The sequence below is a fragment of the Phyllobates terribilis genome, unplaced genomic scaffold, assembly GCF_046119375.1.
Source record: "Phyllobates terribilis strain yellow unplaced genomic scaffold, ASM4611937v1 Scaffold_4__5_contigs__length_816908805, whole genome shotgun sequence".
NCBI classification, from domain to species: domain Eukaryota; kingdom Metazoa; phylum Chordata; class Amphibia; order Anura; family Dendrobatidae; genus Phyllobates; species Phyllobates terribilis.
Window position 1 is genome coordinate 565,061,121 of NW_027362764.1, and position 16,668 is coordinate 565,077,788.

Here is a 16,668-nt window from a genome sequence, read left to right on the forward strand (position 1 = left end):
TGCAATAGACATGTATTGCATTGCATGAGAGCTTTGCTGACAGTTTCACACTGTCTCCTGCTAGACTTCAGCTGCAGGCTGAGCCTAGCAGGACACCATACATGGCAGATCCGGAGGCGGTCATGTGACCTCCGGCTGCCATGACAACGGCAGGTCCTGTAAGACATCAGGGGGCCGTCGGAGAGGTAAGTGGAGGACCCCTTCTCCTCTCACTATCTTCTAAATGCCGCGATCACTATAGATCGTGGCATATAGAAGATAGCAAAGGGTTAACATCATTGGGACCTGATCCAATCAGGTCCCGATGATGTCCCCTGTCACAGCTGTCGCTCTGCACTGCACCCGCAGCGCTTGCAGGACCTGAGGGCTGCGGGACCACCGACCGTTCATAAACGTCAGCGCTGCAGAGCCCAAGCAGCGCCGACGTTTATGTACAGTGGACGGTCTGGAAGCGGTTAAAGGGACTCTGTCAGTACAGAATGACTGTTCAAAAAAGTACAGACGCTTGGTGCACCATTAGGGTGGACAGTCATTTAAGAGAATCTGTCAGCAGGTTTTTTGGTTCTTCATCTGAGAGCAGCATGGTGTAGGGACAGAGACCCAGATTTCAGTAACGTGTCACTTACTGGACTGCTTGCTGTCAATTTGATAAAATCCCTTATTTCAAATCTAGCAGTTCACTGAATGCTGAGCTCTCTACAACTTCGCCCACACCACTGATTGTGCATGGGCAGAAAGCAGCCTATCAGTGGTGTGGGCGAGGTTATACAGAACTCATGAATATGGAGCACTACATGGCAGCAGGGTTACTAGTCATCTAATGATAATCTCTTGCTGATAAAACAGTGATTTTATCAAAACTATACTAAGCAGCCCAGTATGTAACACATCGCTGGAATCAGAATCTCTGTCTCTACATCATGCTACTCTTGGATAGCAAAACCTGGTAACAGATTCCCTTTATGTGCACCTTCCACCCTACTTTATTCTACATTCCCCCCAACCCTCTTCTTAGATTGATAGCTGTGGGAGCCAGAGAAGGGAGGAGATAGATGAAAAACAAGTAGGTGGGAAGGTGCACTTAGATATTTGGCCATGCCAAGGGTGCAATCAGCGCCTGTATGTAGTTTGAACAGTCATTCCTTGCTGACAGAGTCCCTTAACCCCTTTCTGGCCCAGGGCGTACTAATACGTATCTGTGCCCTGGGCCTTATGGGCCAGATACGTATTAGTACGCCTTAGCGATTTTGCCCGCACACAAGCGGTGTGGGCGAGATCGCCGCCGGGTGTCAGTTGATTATCACAGCTGACACCCGGTGCTATGTGAAGGGAGCGGTCCTGGCACATTAACCCCCGAAATGCTGCGATCGAAATCGATTGCAGCATTCCGGTGGCAAGAGGAGGTAAGCGCTACACTTACCTTCTCTGCCGGCGTCCCACGGCGTCTCAGTCCGGTCCCGGATGTTGCCATCGTGACCCGATGTCATCATGACAACATCCGGGTCACCAGGAGGCTGGAAGTTGCTTTGGTCATGCGCAGTGCAAGACAAAAGTAACTTCTCCCTGTGCAGCACTGACAGGTTGTATAGCACAGGGATGGTTCTGCAGTCCTGTGCTATACAGCCGATCAGGCTGCAAAAAAGTTAAAGTCCCATAGCGGGACAAAGTGTAAAAGTAATAAAAATGTCAGAAAGTGACAGAAAACTGTCCCACTAGTTAACCCCTTTAGTGAACACGGTAAAAAAAACAAATAAAAAACAAAACATAAAAAGATGTTTTATCATTATACCGCCAAACAAAAAATGGAATAAAATGCGATCAAAAAGACGAATGTAAATAAAAATGGTACTGCTTAAAACGTCATCTAGTCTCGCAAAAAACAAGCCACCATACAGCTCCAACGGCTGAAAAATAAAAAAGTTATAGCTCTCAGAACAAAGCGATGCAAAAACAATTCTTTCTTCTATAAAATAGTTTTTATTGTGTAAAAGCGCCAAAATATAAAAAAAACAATATAAATGCGGTACCGCTGTAAACGTACTGACCCGAAGAATAAAGCTACCTTATCAATTTTACCACACGCAGAACGGCATAAAAAAAAACCCAAAAAACAATTCCTGAATTGTTGGTTATTGTTTATTCTGCCTTCCAAAAATCAGAACAGAAAGCGATCAAAAAATGTCACGTGCCTGAAAATGGTCCCGCAAAAAACAAGCTGTCACATGACTCTGTCGGCCGAAATATGGAAAAATCAAAGCTCTCAAAATATGGCGATGCAAAAACTAGTCTTTGCAAAAAAAAGGTTTTTTAGAGTGTGACAGCTGTCAATCCTAAAAACCCGATATGAATCTAGTATTGCTGTAATCGCACCGACCCGAAGAATAAAGACGTCTAATCACTTATACTGCACGAGGAATGGTGTAAAAAAATAAACTTTAGGGTTAGGGTTGTGCTAGGATTAGGGTTGTGCTAGGGTTAGGTTTAGGGTTGGGCTAGGGTTAGGGTTGTGCTAGGATTAGGGTTGTGCTAGGGTTAGAGCTGGGCTAGGGTTAGGGTTAGGCTAAGGTTAGGGTTAGGCTAGGGTTAGAGTTGGGCAAGGATTGGGCTAGGGTTAGGGTTGGGTTAAGGTTAGGGTTGGGGTTGGGATTTTTTCAGAAGTAAAGAAAAAAAATGACGTTGATATCGCGACTAATGTTGAGCGCAAGTGCTCGCTACTTGAGTTTGCATTGGGTGCTCGGGTATGCACTGAGTATAGTGGGTGCTCGAGTGACATGATCGAGTCTACGTCCCAAAGGTTTTGCAGCTTTTATACCGCCAAAAAAACCTTGTGGGGATTGCCTGCCATACACGAGCGATCCCCGCATGCTTTTTTTAGGGTGTCTAATAACCGTGAAACATGCGGGCGGGGACTCGAGCATGTCACTTGAGCACCTGTGATACTTGTTGCATGCCCGAGTACCCGATGCAAAGTCAAATAGCGAGTACTTGCACTCAAGACTAATGACAACTTATTCAATATGATGACCTAATGTTATCAAATTCTGTGTCGTACCTCTGGGTTCAAAATGTTCACTATACCCCTTGATAAAATCCTGGAGGGGTGTACTTTCCAAAATGGAGTCACTAGGGGGGGTGTTCCACTATTTAGGCACATCAGAGACTCCCCAAACGCAACATGGCATCCGCTAATTATTCAAGCAAATTTTACATTCAAAAAGTCAAATGGTGCTCCTTCCCTTCCGAACCCTGCCATGTGCCCAAACAGTGGTTTTCCCCTTATGAAAATGCAAAATTGGGGGCTGAAAAACATTTTTGTTGGAAAAATGTGAAAATTTTATTTTTACGGTTGAATGTTATAAACTTCTGTGAAGCACCTGGGAGTTCAGTGTGCTCACCACACTCCTAGATAAGTTTCCTGAGGGGTCTAGTTTCCAAAATGGTGTTACTTGTGGGGGGTTTCCACTGTTTAGGCATATCAGGGGCTCCCCAAACGCAACATGGTGTCCGCTAATTATTCAAGCAAATTTTACATTCAAAAAGTCAAATGATGCTCCTTCCCTTCCGTGCGCCCAAACAGTGGTTTTTCCTCACATATGGGGTATCTGCGTGCTCAGGGGAAATTGCACAACAAATTTTGGGGTCCATTTTTTCCTGTTAACCTTGCGAAAATAAAATTTGGGTCTAAAGTAACCTTTTTTTGAAAAAAGTTAAATGTTCATTTTTTTCTTCCACATTCCAAAAATTCCTGTGAAGCACCTGAAGGGTTAATAAAGTTCTTGAATGTAGTTTTGAGCACCTTGAGGGGTGCAGTTTTTAGAATGGTGTCACTTTTGGGTATTTTCTGTCATAAAGGCCCCTCAAAATCACGTCAAATGTGATGTGGTCTCTAAAAAAATGGTTTTGTAAATTTTGTTGTAAAAATGAGAAATCGCTGGTCAACTTTTAACCCTTATAGCTCCTTACTAAAAAAAAATGTGGGTTCCAAAATTGTGCTGATGTAAAGTAGACATGTGGGAAATGTTATTTATTAACTATTTTGTGTAACATATCTCTCTGATTTAAGGGCATACAAATTCAAATTTTGAAAATTGCAAAATTTTTGCCAAATTTCTGATTTTTTCACAAATAAACGCAAGTGATATCGAATAAATTTTACCACAATCATGAAGTACAATATGTCACAAAAAACAATCTCAGAATCAGTGGGATCCGTTGAAGTGTTCCAGAGTAATTACCTCATAAAGTGACAGTGGTCAGAATTGTAAAAATTGGCCCGGTCATTAACGTGCAAACCAACCTCGGGGGTAAAGGGGTTAAAGTTAGCTTCTGCTATGCTGATCTAGCCATGTAACGCTTTACCACTGACAAGCTTCAGCACAGGCACACAATGTCAGCTGTACCGCCTTCCTGCTCATCGAGTTGACAAAAGAGAAGACTTTTCCAGCCAAGCAGCCGTTGTATAACTTTTTGGAACCCAAATCAGCTTCTATGTACCAGTGGAGTCAAAATGATGGATATGTTAGTATGTGCAGTAATAGTGCTGTCAAACATAAGAACTCACATTCACTCACCTGTTTCAAACAAAACGTACTGGTTTCCTAGGATCTAGTCCTAATGTCTATATAAGTTACATTTGAACACACGAATGGAATAAAGTAAAGTAACTTCGAGAAGGTTCTAGAAACTTCTGCTCCATAAACAATGAAGTGGAGAAGACAATATTGCCTTATAGGTCTCACCCAAATAGGTCTCGGATTTTTGAGCATACTTTCCAATATGAAAGCATTGAAATGACGCCTGCTTTCATTTCCATCAATTGAACAATTCTCAGAACAATAGATTTTCATGATGTCTAAATCGTTCTCTACAAAGTAAAGTGTTTTATCTATAATAGAATACTTTATGTGTGATTTACTTACAGTATCTCCAATCTTAGAAACATTTCTATTACTACAATTGAAAGTTGAGGCATGCAAACCATTCCCAAATCCACACATTAGATTGCACTAAGCCGAAACATTGGAAATGTCAGAAAACCTCCATCTGACAAACTATGCAGAATGAACATTTCACCAGTGTCATATCTCACTTGGAAATAATCAGTTTCTTATAAGGAATGGTAATGAAATTAACTACAATGACTTTTCCTAATCTTTTAATTCAGGGGTGGGCATTTAATTTTCCCAAGGGGCCACATGAGAGACCATGACTGTTGTTGAGGACCGAACCAATAGGCTGAAATTAATTCTGCTCAATATTTATATTAACATATTAATTATTTTATATTAATTGTATCACTTAATGTTGAGCAGAGTTAAGTATGCTGACATCCCCCATTATAACGTATGAGCCCACACATAGCCTCCAATATACAGTATGAGCCTTCACATAGTCTCCTATACACAGCATGAGCACCCACATAGCCTCCTATATACAGCATGAGCCTCCACATAGCCTCCTACATACAGATTAAGCACCCACATAGCCTCCAATATACAGTATGAGCCACCACATAGCCTCACATATACAGCATGAGCCCAACATAGCCTCCTATATACAACATTGAGTATTCAAATAGCCTCCTATATACAGTATGTGCCACCACATAGCCTCCTATATAGTGAGCCTCCACAGGAGCCTCCACATAGTCTCCTATGTACACCCTGGTGGTAATTTAGAAAGTGTTGGGAAGCACATGACAAGTAGTGCTGAGTGAATTTGTTCGGCATTTCAAATTCGGGTTCATGTTCGGGGTTCCGGCTTGTTCGCGCCAAAAAATCGGCTCCGCCCACGAACATCCCCGATTTGCCACACTGTCAAGCAGATGTTATCTCTATGTGACAGTGTGGCAAATCAGGGATGTTCTTGTTGAACAACCAACATATTGCAATCTACACTTAATGCATGTAATGGAATATACTTCGTAGGTTCTGCCACAATTGATAAAATAATCAATTCTATACTCTTTACCATCAGAGGATATGCTAGTTTTACTATTAAACATGTACATGCAGAATCCGCAAGATTTTTGTCCACATTTATAGGAATCATCCAGTGATGGATAACCAATTTTTCCTGTTTGCACTATTTTTTTTTACTTTATTTTATTCGTGTGGTCACTAGGGAAACATAATTACCAATGGTTGTACCACGTTTAGAGACAAATTTACACCCTTTCTGCAAAATATTTTTAAGTACTTCATCCATATGTAAAATAGGTCAATTTCTCTTTACAACGTTCACAATCTGATAATAATTAGTACTGTATCGGGTAGAAAACAATTACTGGTTTGTCATCCATATAGTTGTATTATTATTATTTTTACTACATTTTTGAGATAAATAATCTCTCTTGTTTTTTGATTAGGAATATATTTTAGCTCTGTTTAAAATATGATCAGAATAACCGTTTTTGCGGAAAAGTGAATCAATATTTGAGCATATATTTTCTTTCAAGTTTACAACACCTTTTCGCTCTAACATATTCACCAACTGGTAGGTTGTGAATAATATGTCTTGGATGACAACTGGTAGCAAACAAACTGGCTCCCCCTGGATTCACGCGATATTATGTAATGCGATCCCTGCGGCCAATCAGCGCTGCCTGTAACTAGGGCTGGATTCATGAAATGCTCAGTTTAAAGGGGCGGTCAATTATTTGTAAAAAAAACCCCTTCTTAAACGCCTGAGTTCTAAGTAAAATTAGAAAAGCTTATATTGAGCTCACGGACCGGTGCTGTTGCTTGAGTACCACTGTTATGCCATGTGAGCAGTGGAAACTTTTATTATTCTGTTAGTGAGGACATCTGCTCTGATGGAATATTGATGAGCAGCAGTCAAAAATTTGGATTGGCTGCAGCGGTCTCATGACACAAAAATGTTACGTAACCCACTGTGAACAGTAGCGTCGCTGCAGGAGGTGAGTATACCGTATTTTTCGGATTATAAGATTATAAACTTTTTTCCCTCAAATTTGGGGGGAAAATGGGGGTGCGTCTTATAGTGCGTCTTATAGTGCAGACTATTATGTATACAGTTCCATTGCTGCGGTCCTCATGCTGCAGGCCCCTTGCTTGCAGTACGGTAGGTGTCCGGTGGTACCGGGGCTCGGCTGACATTTTGTAAAAGCCAGAGCCCCACACCTTCCATACTGTTCCATGCGGCGGTCTCCGGGAAAATGGCCGCCAGAGGTGGCACATGCGCAGATGAGATCTCAGGAGTCGAGATCTCGGTGCTGAGATCTCAATCTGGGCATGCGCCGCCTCCAGCGGCCATTTTCCCGCAGACTGCCGCATGGCACAGTATGGAAGGTGCGGGGCTCCGGCTTTTACAAAATGTCGGCAGAGCCCCCACACCACCGGACACCTACAGGACTGCAAGTAAGAGGTCTGCAGCATTAGGACCGCAGCAATGGGACCGCAGCAAGGGGCTCACAGCATGGGGGCTGCAAGCAAAAGGACCGAAAGCAATGGGAACACAGCAAGTGGCTCACAAGCAATGGGAACACAGCAAGGGGCTCACAAGCAATGGGACCGCAGCAAGGGGCTCACAAACAATGGGACCGGAGCATGGGGACCGCAGCTATCTTCCGACTCCTGCCTCGACCCTGCCACCTAGGAACCCGCTCCACCAACACCTCAGGCCCCCAGGTAAGCTGATTATAACACGCACTGGTTTATAAAAAAACATTTTTTTCTTATTCTCCTCCCCAAAATTTGGGGTGCGTCTTATAAACCGGTGCGTCTTATAATCCGCAAAATACGGTACTCATATAAGAAATCAAGAAGAAGTGAGAACTGCGGCTGGCCACTCACTTTCTGTTAATTACTTATACAGCTGAAGGTGGGGCCAGTGACACCAGAGCTGATTGGGCACAGAGCTTACATGTCATAACAACCTCACATGAGCCCCGTAAATAGAGTACTGACACCGCTGGAACGGCGCTGGCACGGGAGGTGAGTATAAGTTTTTTTATTCTGTATAGGCCAAACATGGGGAATGAGGTTCAACATTTTTAGCTGTTATTAACAGACATCTGCATAGTTTTTTCAATAAGTATCTATGTATTTTTCCTATGACCTGCATGCATTTCAGACTCAAGGAGTGGGCTGGCATGGGCAGTGGCACAACTATCACATATACATTGCAATTTTTTGCAATTAATTATTTTTTTAATTCATAGACAAGATATCAATTTGAACATAGAATCTGGAAATATACATAAGTAGTAATTGGTTAATCAAACCTTCACACAGGTATTTTTGGAGAGCCAGATTATGATACCATTTAATAATGTCTGTGATATCACAAACGTAAAAAGGGCCTGTCAGCTTTCCTCTAGTGGGTACGGAAAGTATTCAGACCCCTTTAAATTTTTCACTCTTTGTTTCATTGCAGCCATTTGGTCAATTCTAAAAAGTTTTTTTTTTCTAATTAAAGTACACTCTGCACCTCATCTTGACTGAAAAAAAACAGAAATGTAGAAATTTTTGCAAATTTATTAAAAAAGAAAAACTGAAATATCACATGGTCATAAGTATTCAGACCCTTTGCTCAGTATTGAGTAGAAGCTCCCTTTTGAGCTAGTACAGTCATGAGTCTTCTTTGGAATGATGCAACAAGTTTTTCACACCTGGATTTGGGGATCCTCTGCCATTCTTCCATGCAGATCTTCTCCAGTTCCGTCAGGTTGGATGGTGAACGTTGGTGGACAGCCATTTTCAGGTCTCTCCAGAGATGCTCAATTGGGTTTAGGTCAGGGCTCTGGCTGGGCCAGTCAAGAATGGTCACAGAGTTGTTCTGAAGCCACTCCTTTGTTATTTTAGCTGTGTGCTTAAGGTCATCAACTTGTTGGAAGGTGAACCGTCGGCCAAATCTGAGGTCCAGAGCACTCTGGAAGAGGTTTTCATCCAGGATATCTCTGTACTTGGCCGTATTCATGTTTCCTTCAATTGCAACCAGTCGTTCTGTTCCAGCAGCTAAAAAATACACACGTAGCATGATGCTGCCACCACCATGTTTCACTGTTGGGATTGTATTGGGCAGGTGATGAGCAGTGCCTGGTTTTCTCCACACATACCGCTTAGAATTATCACCAAAAAGTTCTATCTTCATCTCATCAGACCAGAGAATCTTATTTCTTATAGTCTGGAAGTCCTTCATGTGTTTTTGAGCAAACTCTATGAGGGCTTTCATCTGTCTTGCACTGAGGAGAGGCTTCCGTCGGGCCACTCTACTATAAAGGCCCAACTGGTGGAGGGCTGCAGTGATAGTTGACTTTGTGGAAATTTCTCCCATCTCCCTACTGCATCTCTAGAGCTCAGCCACAGTGATATTGGGGTTCTTCTTTACCTCTCTCCCACGATTGCTCAGTTTGGCTGGACGGCCAGGTCCAGGAAGACTTCTGGTAGTCCAAAACTTCTTCAATTTAAGGATTATGGAGGGCACTGTGCTCTTAGGAACCTTGAGTAATGCAGAAATTCTTTTGTAACCTTGGCCAGATCTGTGCCTTGCCACAATTCTGTCTCTGAGCTCCTTGGGCAGTTCCTTTGAGCTCATGACATGCACTGTGAGCTGTGAGGTCTTATATAGACAGGTGTGTGCCTTTCTAAATCAAGTCCTATCAGTTTAATTAAACACAGCTGGACTCCAATGAAGGAGTAGAACCATCTCAAGGAGGATCACAAGGAAATGGACAGCATGTGACTTAAATATGAGTGTCTGAGCAAAAGGTCTGAATACTTATGACCATGTGATATTTCAAGTTTTGTTTTTAATAAATTTGCAAAAAATTCCACATTTCTGTTTTTTTCAGTCAATTTGGGGTGCAGAGTGTACTTTCATGAGAAAAAAAATGAACTTTTTAGAATTTGCCAAATGGCTGCAATGAAACAAAGAGTGAAAATTTTAAATGGGTCTGAATACTTTCTGTACCCACTGTACGTATTTTCTTACAGCTCTGTGCTGTGTCATTCTTCTATTATTTGGTATTTAGTAAGTCTACAACTGGATGTTACCATTTGGGGGCATGACACAGTTTGCCCCAGCATTACCAGGAGGAGTGACAGAGGAACAGCAAAATATAGACTTGTAAGAGAAGGTGCTCCATAATCAATATTTCATGGAAAATGCAAATATTTACTAAATGAGGACTATTAGTAATAAAGACGGGTCCTCTTTAAAGACATATATGGGCAATTAAACTTGCATTTGTTGAAGGACTATATTACATTTCCAAAGCAGGAGCAATGTATACAACTAATACTAACATTGTCTTTGTTTCTGTAACTCATTTTATCTGCACTTTTTAGAGCGGCATGGTCCATTAAATGGGAAATAAAATACAAACTGTGTTTATTAACATGCACCAGATTTTTCGGTTTCTCAACTCGAGGAGCTATCACCGAGCATTTAAGTAACAAAGCAGGGTTGTAATTATACTATTTTCTACAAACGGCGCTGACAATTTAATTGTGCACCGGGTATATTGCAGTGTGGATAAGTAAACGTTTTTACACGAAACTCACTGCCAGAAATAATGCTATGTTACTGCGCTTAACACAACCTTGTCTTAAGAAAGTCGCTTTACATGTCGCTGAGTTAATGCAGAATAAACATTAATGTAAGCAAAAAAGAAACAAGACATATAGACATTATGGAGCCAAGGAATGGAACTTACCCTGAGTGGCAATGTAGTGATTTGGTCTGTGATAGCCCTAAAATCAGAAGAAAAAGAAGATCTGTAAAATCCGTAATGTATTTGCTGTCATATGACATGGAGCTAGATTGAAAGCAGACTTCATTATATAGCAATAAATAGCAGAACGACCACCAGGGACTACAGTAACTAGTAAAAGGAAGAGCTGCTGAGTCAGGCTGAACAAAGTGAGCACTTCATTGGGGTTTTCCTGTAGTTCTTAAAGGGGTTTTCTAGGAAAATGTTTTTGGGATCGGCTTGAGCAATGTGAAAATAATAAATTCATAAGTTACTCACCTTACTCTTCTCCTCCTTCAACAATGTCCCTGAGTTACTGCATTGGTAATTATTTACGGGCAGCAGCCGTGATGTCATCACTACAACGCCCATGATGTCATCACTACAACGCCCGTGATGACATCACCACAGCGCACATGATCACTGCAGCCAATAATAGTGATCAGCAGCTCAGCTGACGTACACAGCAAAGGCAGGTAAGCACAGTGGCTGGTTGCAGCAGTGATGTCACCACTGCAGCCTGTCTATAAAGACCAGAGTGGTGGTTGAAAGCTGCGCTGGATCAGGGGCAGGTGAGTAGCTTCTAAGCTGGATATTTTCAAGAAGTGCAAACCTATCCACATAAAAATAATCATAAAATGCCTCTTTGAAGGAGTTGTTCAGGTGTAGAAAACCATGACTACGTTTTTTTTCCAGAAACAAGGCAAACACAGTCCATAGTTGTGTCTATCTTAATTAAAAAGTAACTACACTTTCTTTTATCAGAAGCAAATACAAAAAACTTATGATATCTTATTAGAAAAAAAATATCTTTCCCCATTTATCAGTTTCATTTTTTGTTTATTTATTACTGATTATTCACTCTCAAAAACTGCTCGAATCTGTAGCTTCTAGTGAATAGAGTTGGGAGAGCTGAAAATAATGCCAGATATAAGTCATTTAATGCAAAAGACAAAAAACTGACCAGCACCTCCATATAGTGTGAACATGTGCAAGCTGCAATGACTGCACAACATACAAAAAAAAGAAAACAGCAGCCTCTGTAAGGGCCAAGATATATGTAAACACTGAATACATGAGATCTGAACTGCATTATTGCTAAGCAGAATGTACTTACAAAAATGAAGGTTCTTAGCGCATAAATTGGCCATTTCATGTATGCACCTTTTAGTGCTTTTAATTAGTGCTGGTTTCTACCTGCCCATTTAAATGTAGGCTTGTAGCCTGGGAGAGGTATGTTTGATAAGTATTAGGTTATGTACCCATCACAGAAAGGTCACCCTGCCATGGTTGATGGGCATACATGAATTGGCCAATTTATGAGCTAAGAACCTACATTTTTGTAAGAACATTCTATTTAACAGTTCAGATCTCATGTATTCAGCGTTTGCATGTATGGCCCTGTTCTTTTTTTACAAGTCATTTAATGGACAAAAATAGTGTCATTTCTCATGAGCACATACATGGCAACTTGAAAGTCACATTAAAGGGCTCTACACTTTAATGCGAACTTGACAGCAGATATATACTGCTCATGATGCTGGCTACATGATTTCAGCTATATATGTTTGACTATGAAAAAAGAGGAAAATATACTTTAAAAGCCACCAGGGAGAAAGCAAAACAGGTGACTAGTGGAAAATGCGAGTCCCAGCAGTTTCTCCCTGCCCGCTGCCAATGACTGACAGGTCTTTCCCTATACCTGCACATAGGGAGAGACCCATTACTCAAGGGGTGCGGGCGGAGAGAAGCCGCCGTCGTTCTGGCCTTTTTGACTAGTCTCCTGTGCAACTTGGTCCACAGCTAGCATTTAAGTATATTTTTCTCTGAAACGCTACAGTGTTTCAGCGTCAAAACATATATGGCTGAGACCATATAGCCAGGATCTGATTCATTCTGCCCATGGATTAGACATCATGTAACAGCTGTCACGTCCTCTTTAAAGTGAATGGTGATGAGCTGCAATACCAAACTTAAAGGGGTATTCCCATCTCCAAGATCCTATCCCAATATGTAGTAGTTATAATAATAATAGTAATATTAGCAAATATCTCCAATTAGAAATGTAGTATTGTATTTTTGATTCACTATCCCTCTTTCCTCATGTACAGGCATCGCAGGACCTTAGGTATCCATGGTTACGTCCACTGATAAAGTCACAGTTAGTTAGCTAGTTGCTAATGGTCGTAACCATGGATACCTAAGGTCCTGCGATGCCTGCACATGAGGAAAGAGAGATAGCAAATCAAAAATACTATACTACATTTCTAATTGGAAATATTTGCTAATATTACTATTAATAGACCTACTACATATTGGGAGAGGATCTTGGAGATGGGAATACCCCTTTAACCTATAGAAGGTGTATTGCTGGCAAAAAGCTGTTCTTTCGTTCTAACCCTAAACAACCCCTTTTACTCAACTTAAAAAAGAAAGGGACCAGGACCCATAGGACAGGGGGGTGTCTAGGGGGGGCAGGCGGGGCATGTGCCTCGGGCGCAGCCGGCAGGGAGGCGCAGTCGGCGGTCCGATGTGTTCCTCCCCGGCGGCTGCGTTCTGACGTCCCCTGAGAGTCGGCAGTTCTCTGAGCCTGGGTGTCAAGATGACACCGCGCTCAGAGAAGTTGGAGCGTGCCGGCTCCCAAAGTTGAAGCTCTGTCCTCAGAGTCAGAGCGACGTCAGCAGCGTTATCAGGTCATGTGATCACACTGCTGACGTCACTCACCGGCGCAGCAGCTGCAGAGGCAGCCATTGGTGGAAAGTGCTCCACACTGGAGCTGAAGACACCGAAGATGGAGGTGAACATTCATTGTGGGGGTGAGTTATGATATGGGGGGGGTGATTTATGGTATGGCTTGGGGGTGATTACTATGGGGGGGTGATTTATGGCATGGCTGGGGGGTAATTACTATTGGGGGTGATTTATGGTATTGCTGGGGGGTGATTTACTATGGGGGTGATTTATGGTATGGCTGAGGGGGTGATTACTATGGGGGGTGATTTACTATGGGGGAGATTTATTGTGTGGCTGGGGGAGATTTAGTGTGGGGGAGGTTTATTGTATGGCTGGGGGAGATTTAGTGTGGGGGAAGGTTTATTGTATGGGTGGGGTAGATTTAGTGTGGGGGGAAGGGTGGGAGAGATTTTGTGTGTGGCTGATTGGTGCGGATACAGAATGGGGAGCGAAGGAGGGGAATGTATACCGACATAGTATGGGGAGTGTGGGTGTGATGCGTGCAGACCCAGTATGGAGAATCGGCGGGGGATGTGTGAGGGGGTAAATATATGAGGAGACAGTATGGTTAGCAGGGGTGTGTGAGAGAAGACAGTATGAGGAGGAGGAGGGGAGGGGAAATAATGGGGGAGAAAAGTTTGAGTGGACACAGAATAGAGAATGAATAGTGTTGGGGGTATAGTATGGGGGGACAGTGTAAGGTCACAGCCAGGAGGGCACAGTAAGCCAAGGAGGGGGAGTGTGATGAGGGGTGCAGTATAGAGACTGAGCCCTATAGGGGGGACACAGTGTGAGAGGACACTGTGAAGAGGCAGCCCAGTAAGGTAAGGAGAAGGCACTATGGAGTGCATGTACAATAAGAGGGACAGTGTGGGGGTCATATTTTGTGCAGGGAATATAGTGAGGGGCAATTATTTATTCAGGGGCTCAGTGTAGGGCAGATATTTTTATTCAGGAGCAGTATAATAACTTGGCTTTCTTTAAGGGCATTGTGTGATGACGTGCTGCAGAAGACCAGAGAAGATGAAGTCTGCAGAGACAAGCTGTGGATGGGAAAAGTCATCATGGCGTCTGGACAAGAGGAAGAAAAGAAAGAGAAGGACTCCAGAGACAATATCATCTATCAGGTACCTGGATGTAAATGTTTTTTGTGATACTGACTAATTCTCATATTTTTATTTATGTTAGGAGCGTTAAAGATGTTGTCCAAGTTTGTGATGAGCCTGCAGTCATTCTATGTGACTGCAGATTCCGTAATTCTCACAGTGCGCACTGCACGCTGTCAGGATTCTCTCATGCCGGCGATTTGTATACTTGTGGTCAGATGCTGACTAGACATGCGTGGCCTCACTCAATGGCAATGAATTGAGCTAGGCCGGACACGTCTAGTTGGAATGTGGCCAGAAGTATACAAATCACATACTTGTACAAGGCAGAATCCTAAAAGTGTGCAGTGAATACACTGTGAGAATTCAGAAGCCAGAAGACACACAGGGTAACTGCAGACTTTTATCTCAAACCTAGACTAGCCCTTTAGTTATAAAATGAAGCCCTGCAGCCAACCCTAACAGTGTGCAATATACTCACTGTCAGGATTCAGCTCTGCTTGCAGGTTCCAGCAGTCATCACATGGATACCTCACTCATATGCGATTTTCATACTTACAGTCAGGTGACAACGAGCTTCTCTTTCTGCTTCTCTGTTTTTCACTGAACATTGAGAGAATTAGGCAGAGCAGTTCGTCGGCACGTGACTAAGTGTGCAAATCGCATATGTGCTTGGGGTGGGGGGTGCCAAACTGAACTCTTGCCCCGGGTGCCAGAAAGCCTAGATATACCTCTGCCATAGGACCCTGACCTTTACATCAATAAAAGTAATGGAAGCTGAGGACACAGTTAGTCGTCAGAGAAGTTCTGCAGAGTGCTGATGCTTACACTCACAGCCTCATTCCAAATTATAGGCAGAAAAAAACATCAGCACAAGTTGACAAGTATGTCGTTGTAATAAAGCTAATCCTAGCAGGAGGCAGAGTTCACAGGAAGAGATCTGGGGAACTGTACATTCATTGCCTGCTTCATGGTTACAGCTCTCTCCATGAGATCTCAGGCAGGCAATGTTGGGACACCAGCTGAATGTTAAACAAAACACATCCTTTAGAGACAGAAAATGGGACTAATTTCTGTACTCTTTGAAGCTATTCACCACCTGCTGTCCTAAAGATACACAGTAATTTGTAGCAAGACGCATTGGCACTAATTAATGGCATGCTGCAGTTCAATGTGCAAAATAAAGCACACAAATATTAATAATTCTGAAACAAATAAAGTAATCGGTCCCCGCTGAACACTAAGGATGGGAACAAGGTCTATGAGCCAGCAATATTTGCTGAGCAAGAAGAACTGCTGCCACAGATAGAAAAGAACGCTGTTTTTGTAGACAGGAAAAACAAAATAGTATCTAGGAAAATGGTAACTATTTAGAGCTCTGTTCTAGTTTAGAGATGTAAAGAATGTGATGCAAAACCGCAGGCAGCAGCTAATGCCCCTCGTTAGTCGAGTCAATATCACTTAAAAGTGGGTAAATGAGGAATGTATACAACAATTTAACACCCCTCACGTAGGCCCAGATGGCCCGGGGGACTATGCACATGGGAAATGCATCTAGAACATTTTGCGCATTCTAAAGTAGTGAGCGTGCAATCTAGGATGATCGGCTATAATAAGCGAAACAGCATGCAAGCAGGGACCATATTACAAACTGATCACTTAACCGTGACAAAAAATTTTATGAGCCAAACCTGACGTTCCTACACCCAACATGCTTTTGAACTTAGTATTTTTTATTTATTTGCAATATTCCTATTAGATTAAATGGAACTATCACCAGGTTTTTCCCATATAAAGTAAGACCACCACCATTAGGACCTATCAGCATACTGGAATGCTGTTAAAAAGTCCCCAATCCAGTCTGCAGATCCTAAAAAATAGATTTTATTATACTCACAGTTGTGGTGGCCCGATTCGATGGGCGTCTCTGGTCTTCATTTAGCGCCTCCTTTCTTTTTGCGATAACCGTCCTATTTCCCTGCTTCGTGTGGTTGATGCATCCTACGTCATCCACACAGTGTTCTCCATCACACTCCTGCGCAGGCGCACTTCTATCTGCTTAGGGTAGAGCAAAGTCCTGTGGTGCGCATGCGCCGGGAAAGGCCAAAGAGCACT

General features: G+C 42.6%; 1 protein-coding gene across 5 annotated transcripts in view; it reads right to left on the reverse strand.

The window, feature by feature from the left end:
- PTPRM (protein tyrosine phosphatase receptor type M) overlaps nt 1-16,668 on the reverse strand; it is an 810,930-nt gene that overhangs the window by 109,949 nt on the left and 684,313 nt on the right. For all 5 annotated transcript variants that reach the window (XM_073679060.1, XM_073679055.1, XM_073679056.1 and 2 more), the window contains one exon: nt 10,679-10,715. In XM_073679060.1, coding sequence (XP_073535161.1) covers nt 10,679-10,715 — 37 coding nt within the window. The remainder of the gene's footprint in view (nt 1-10,678; nt 10,716-16,668) is intronic.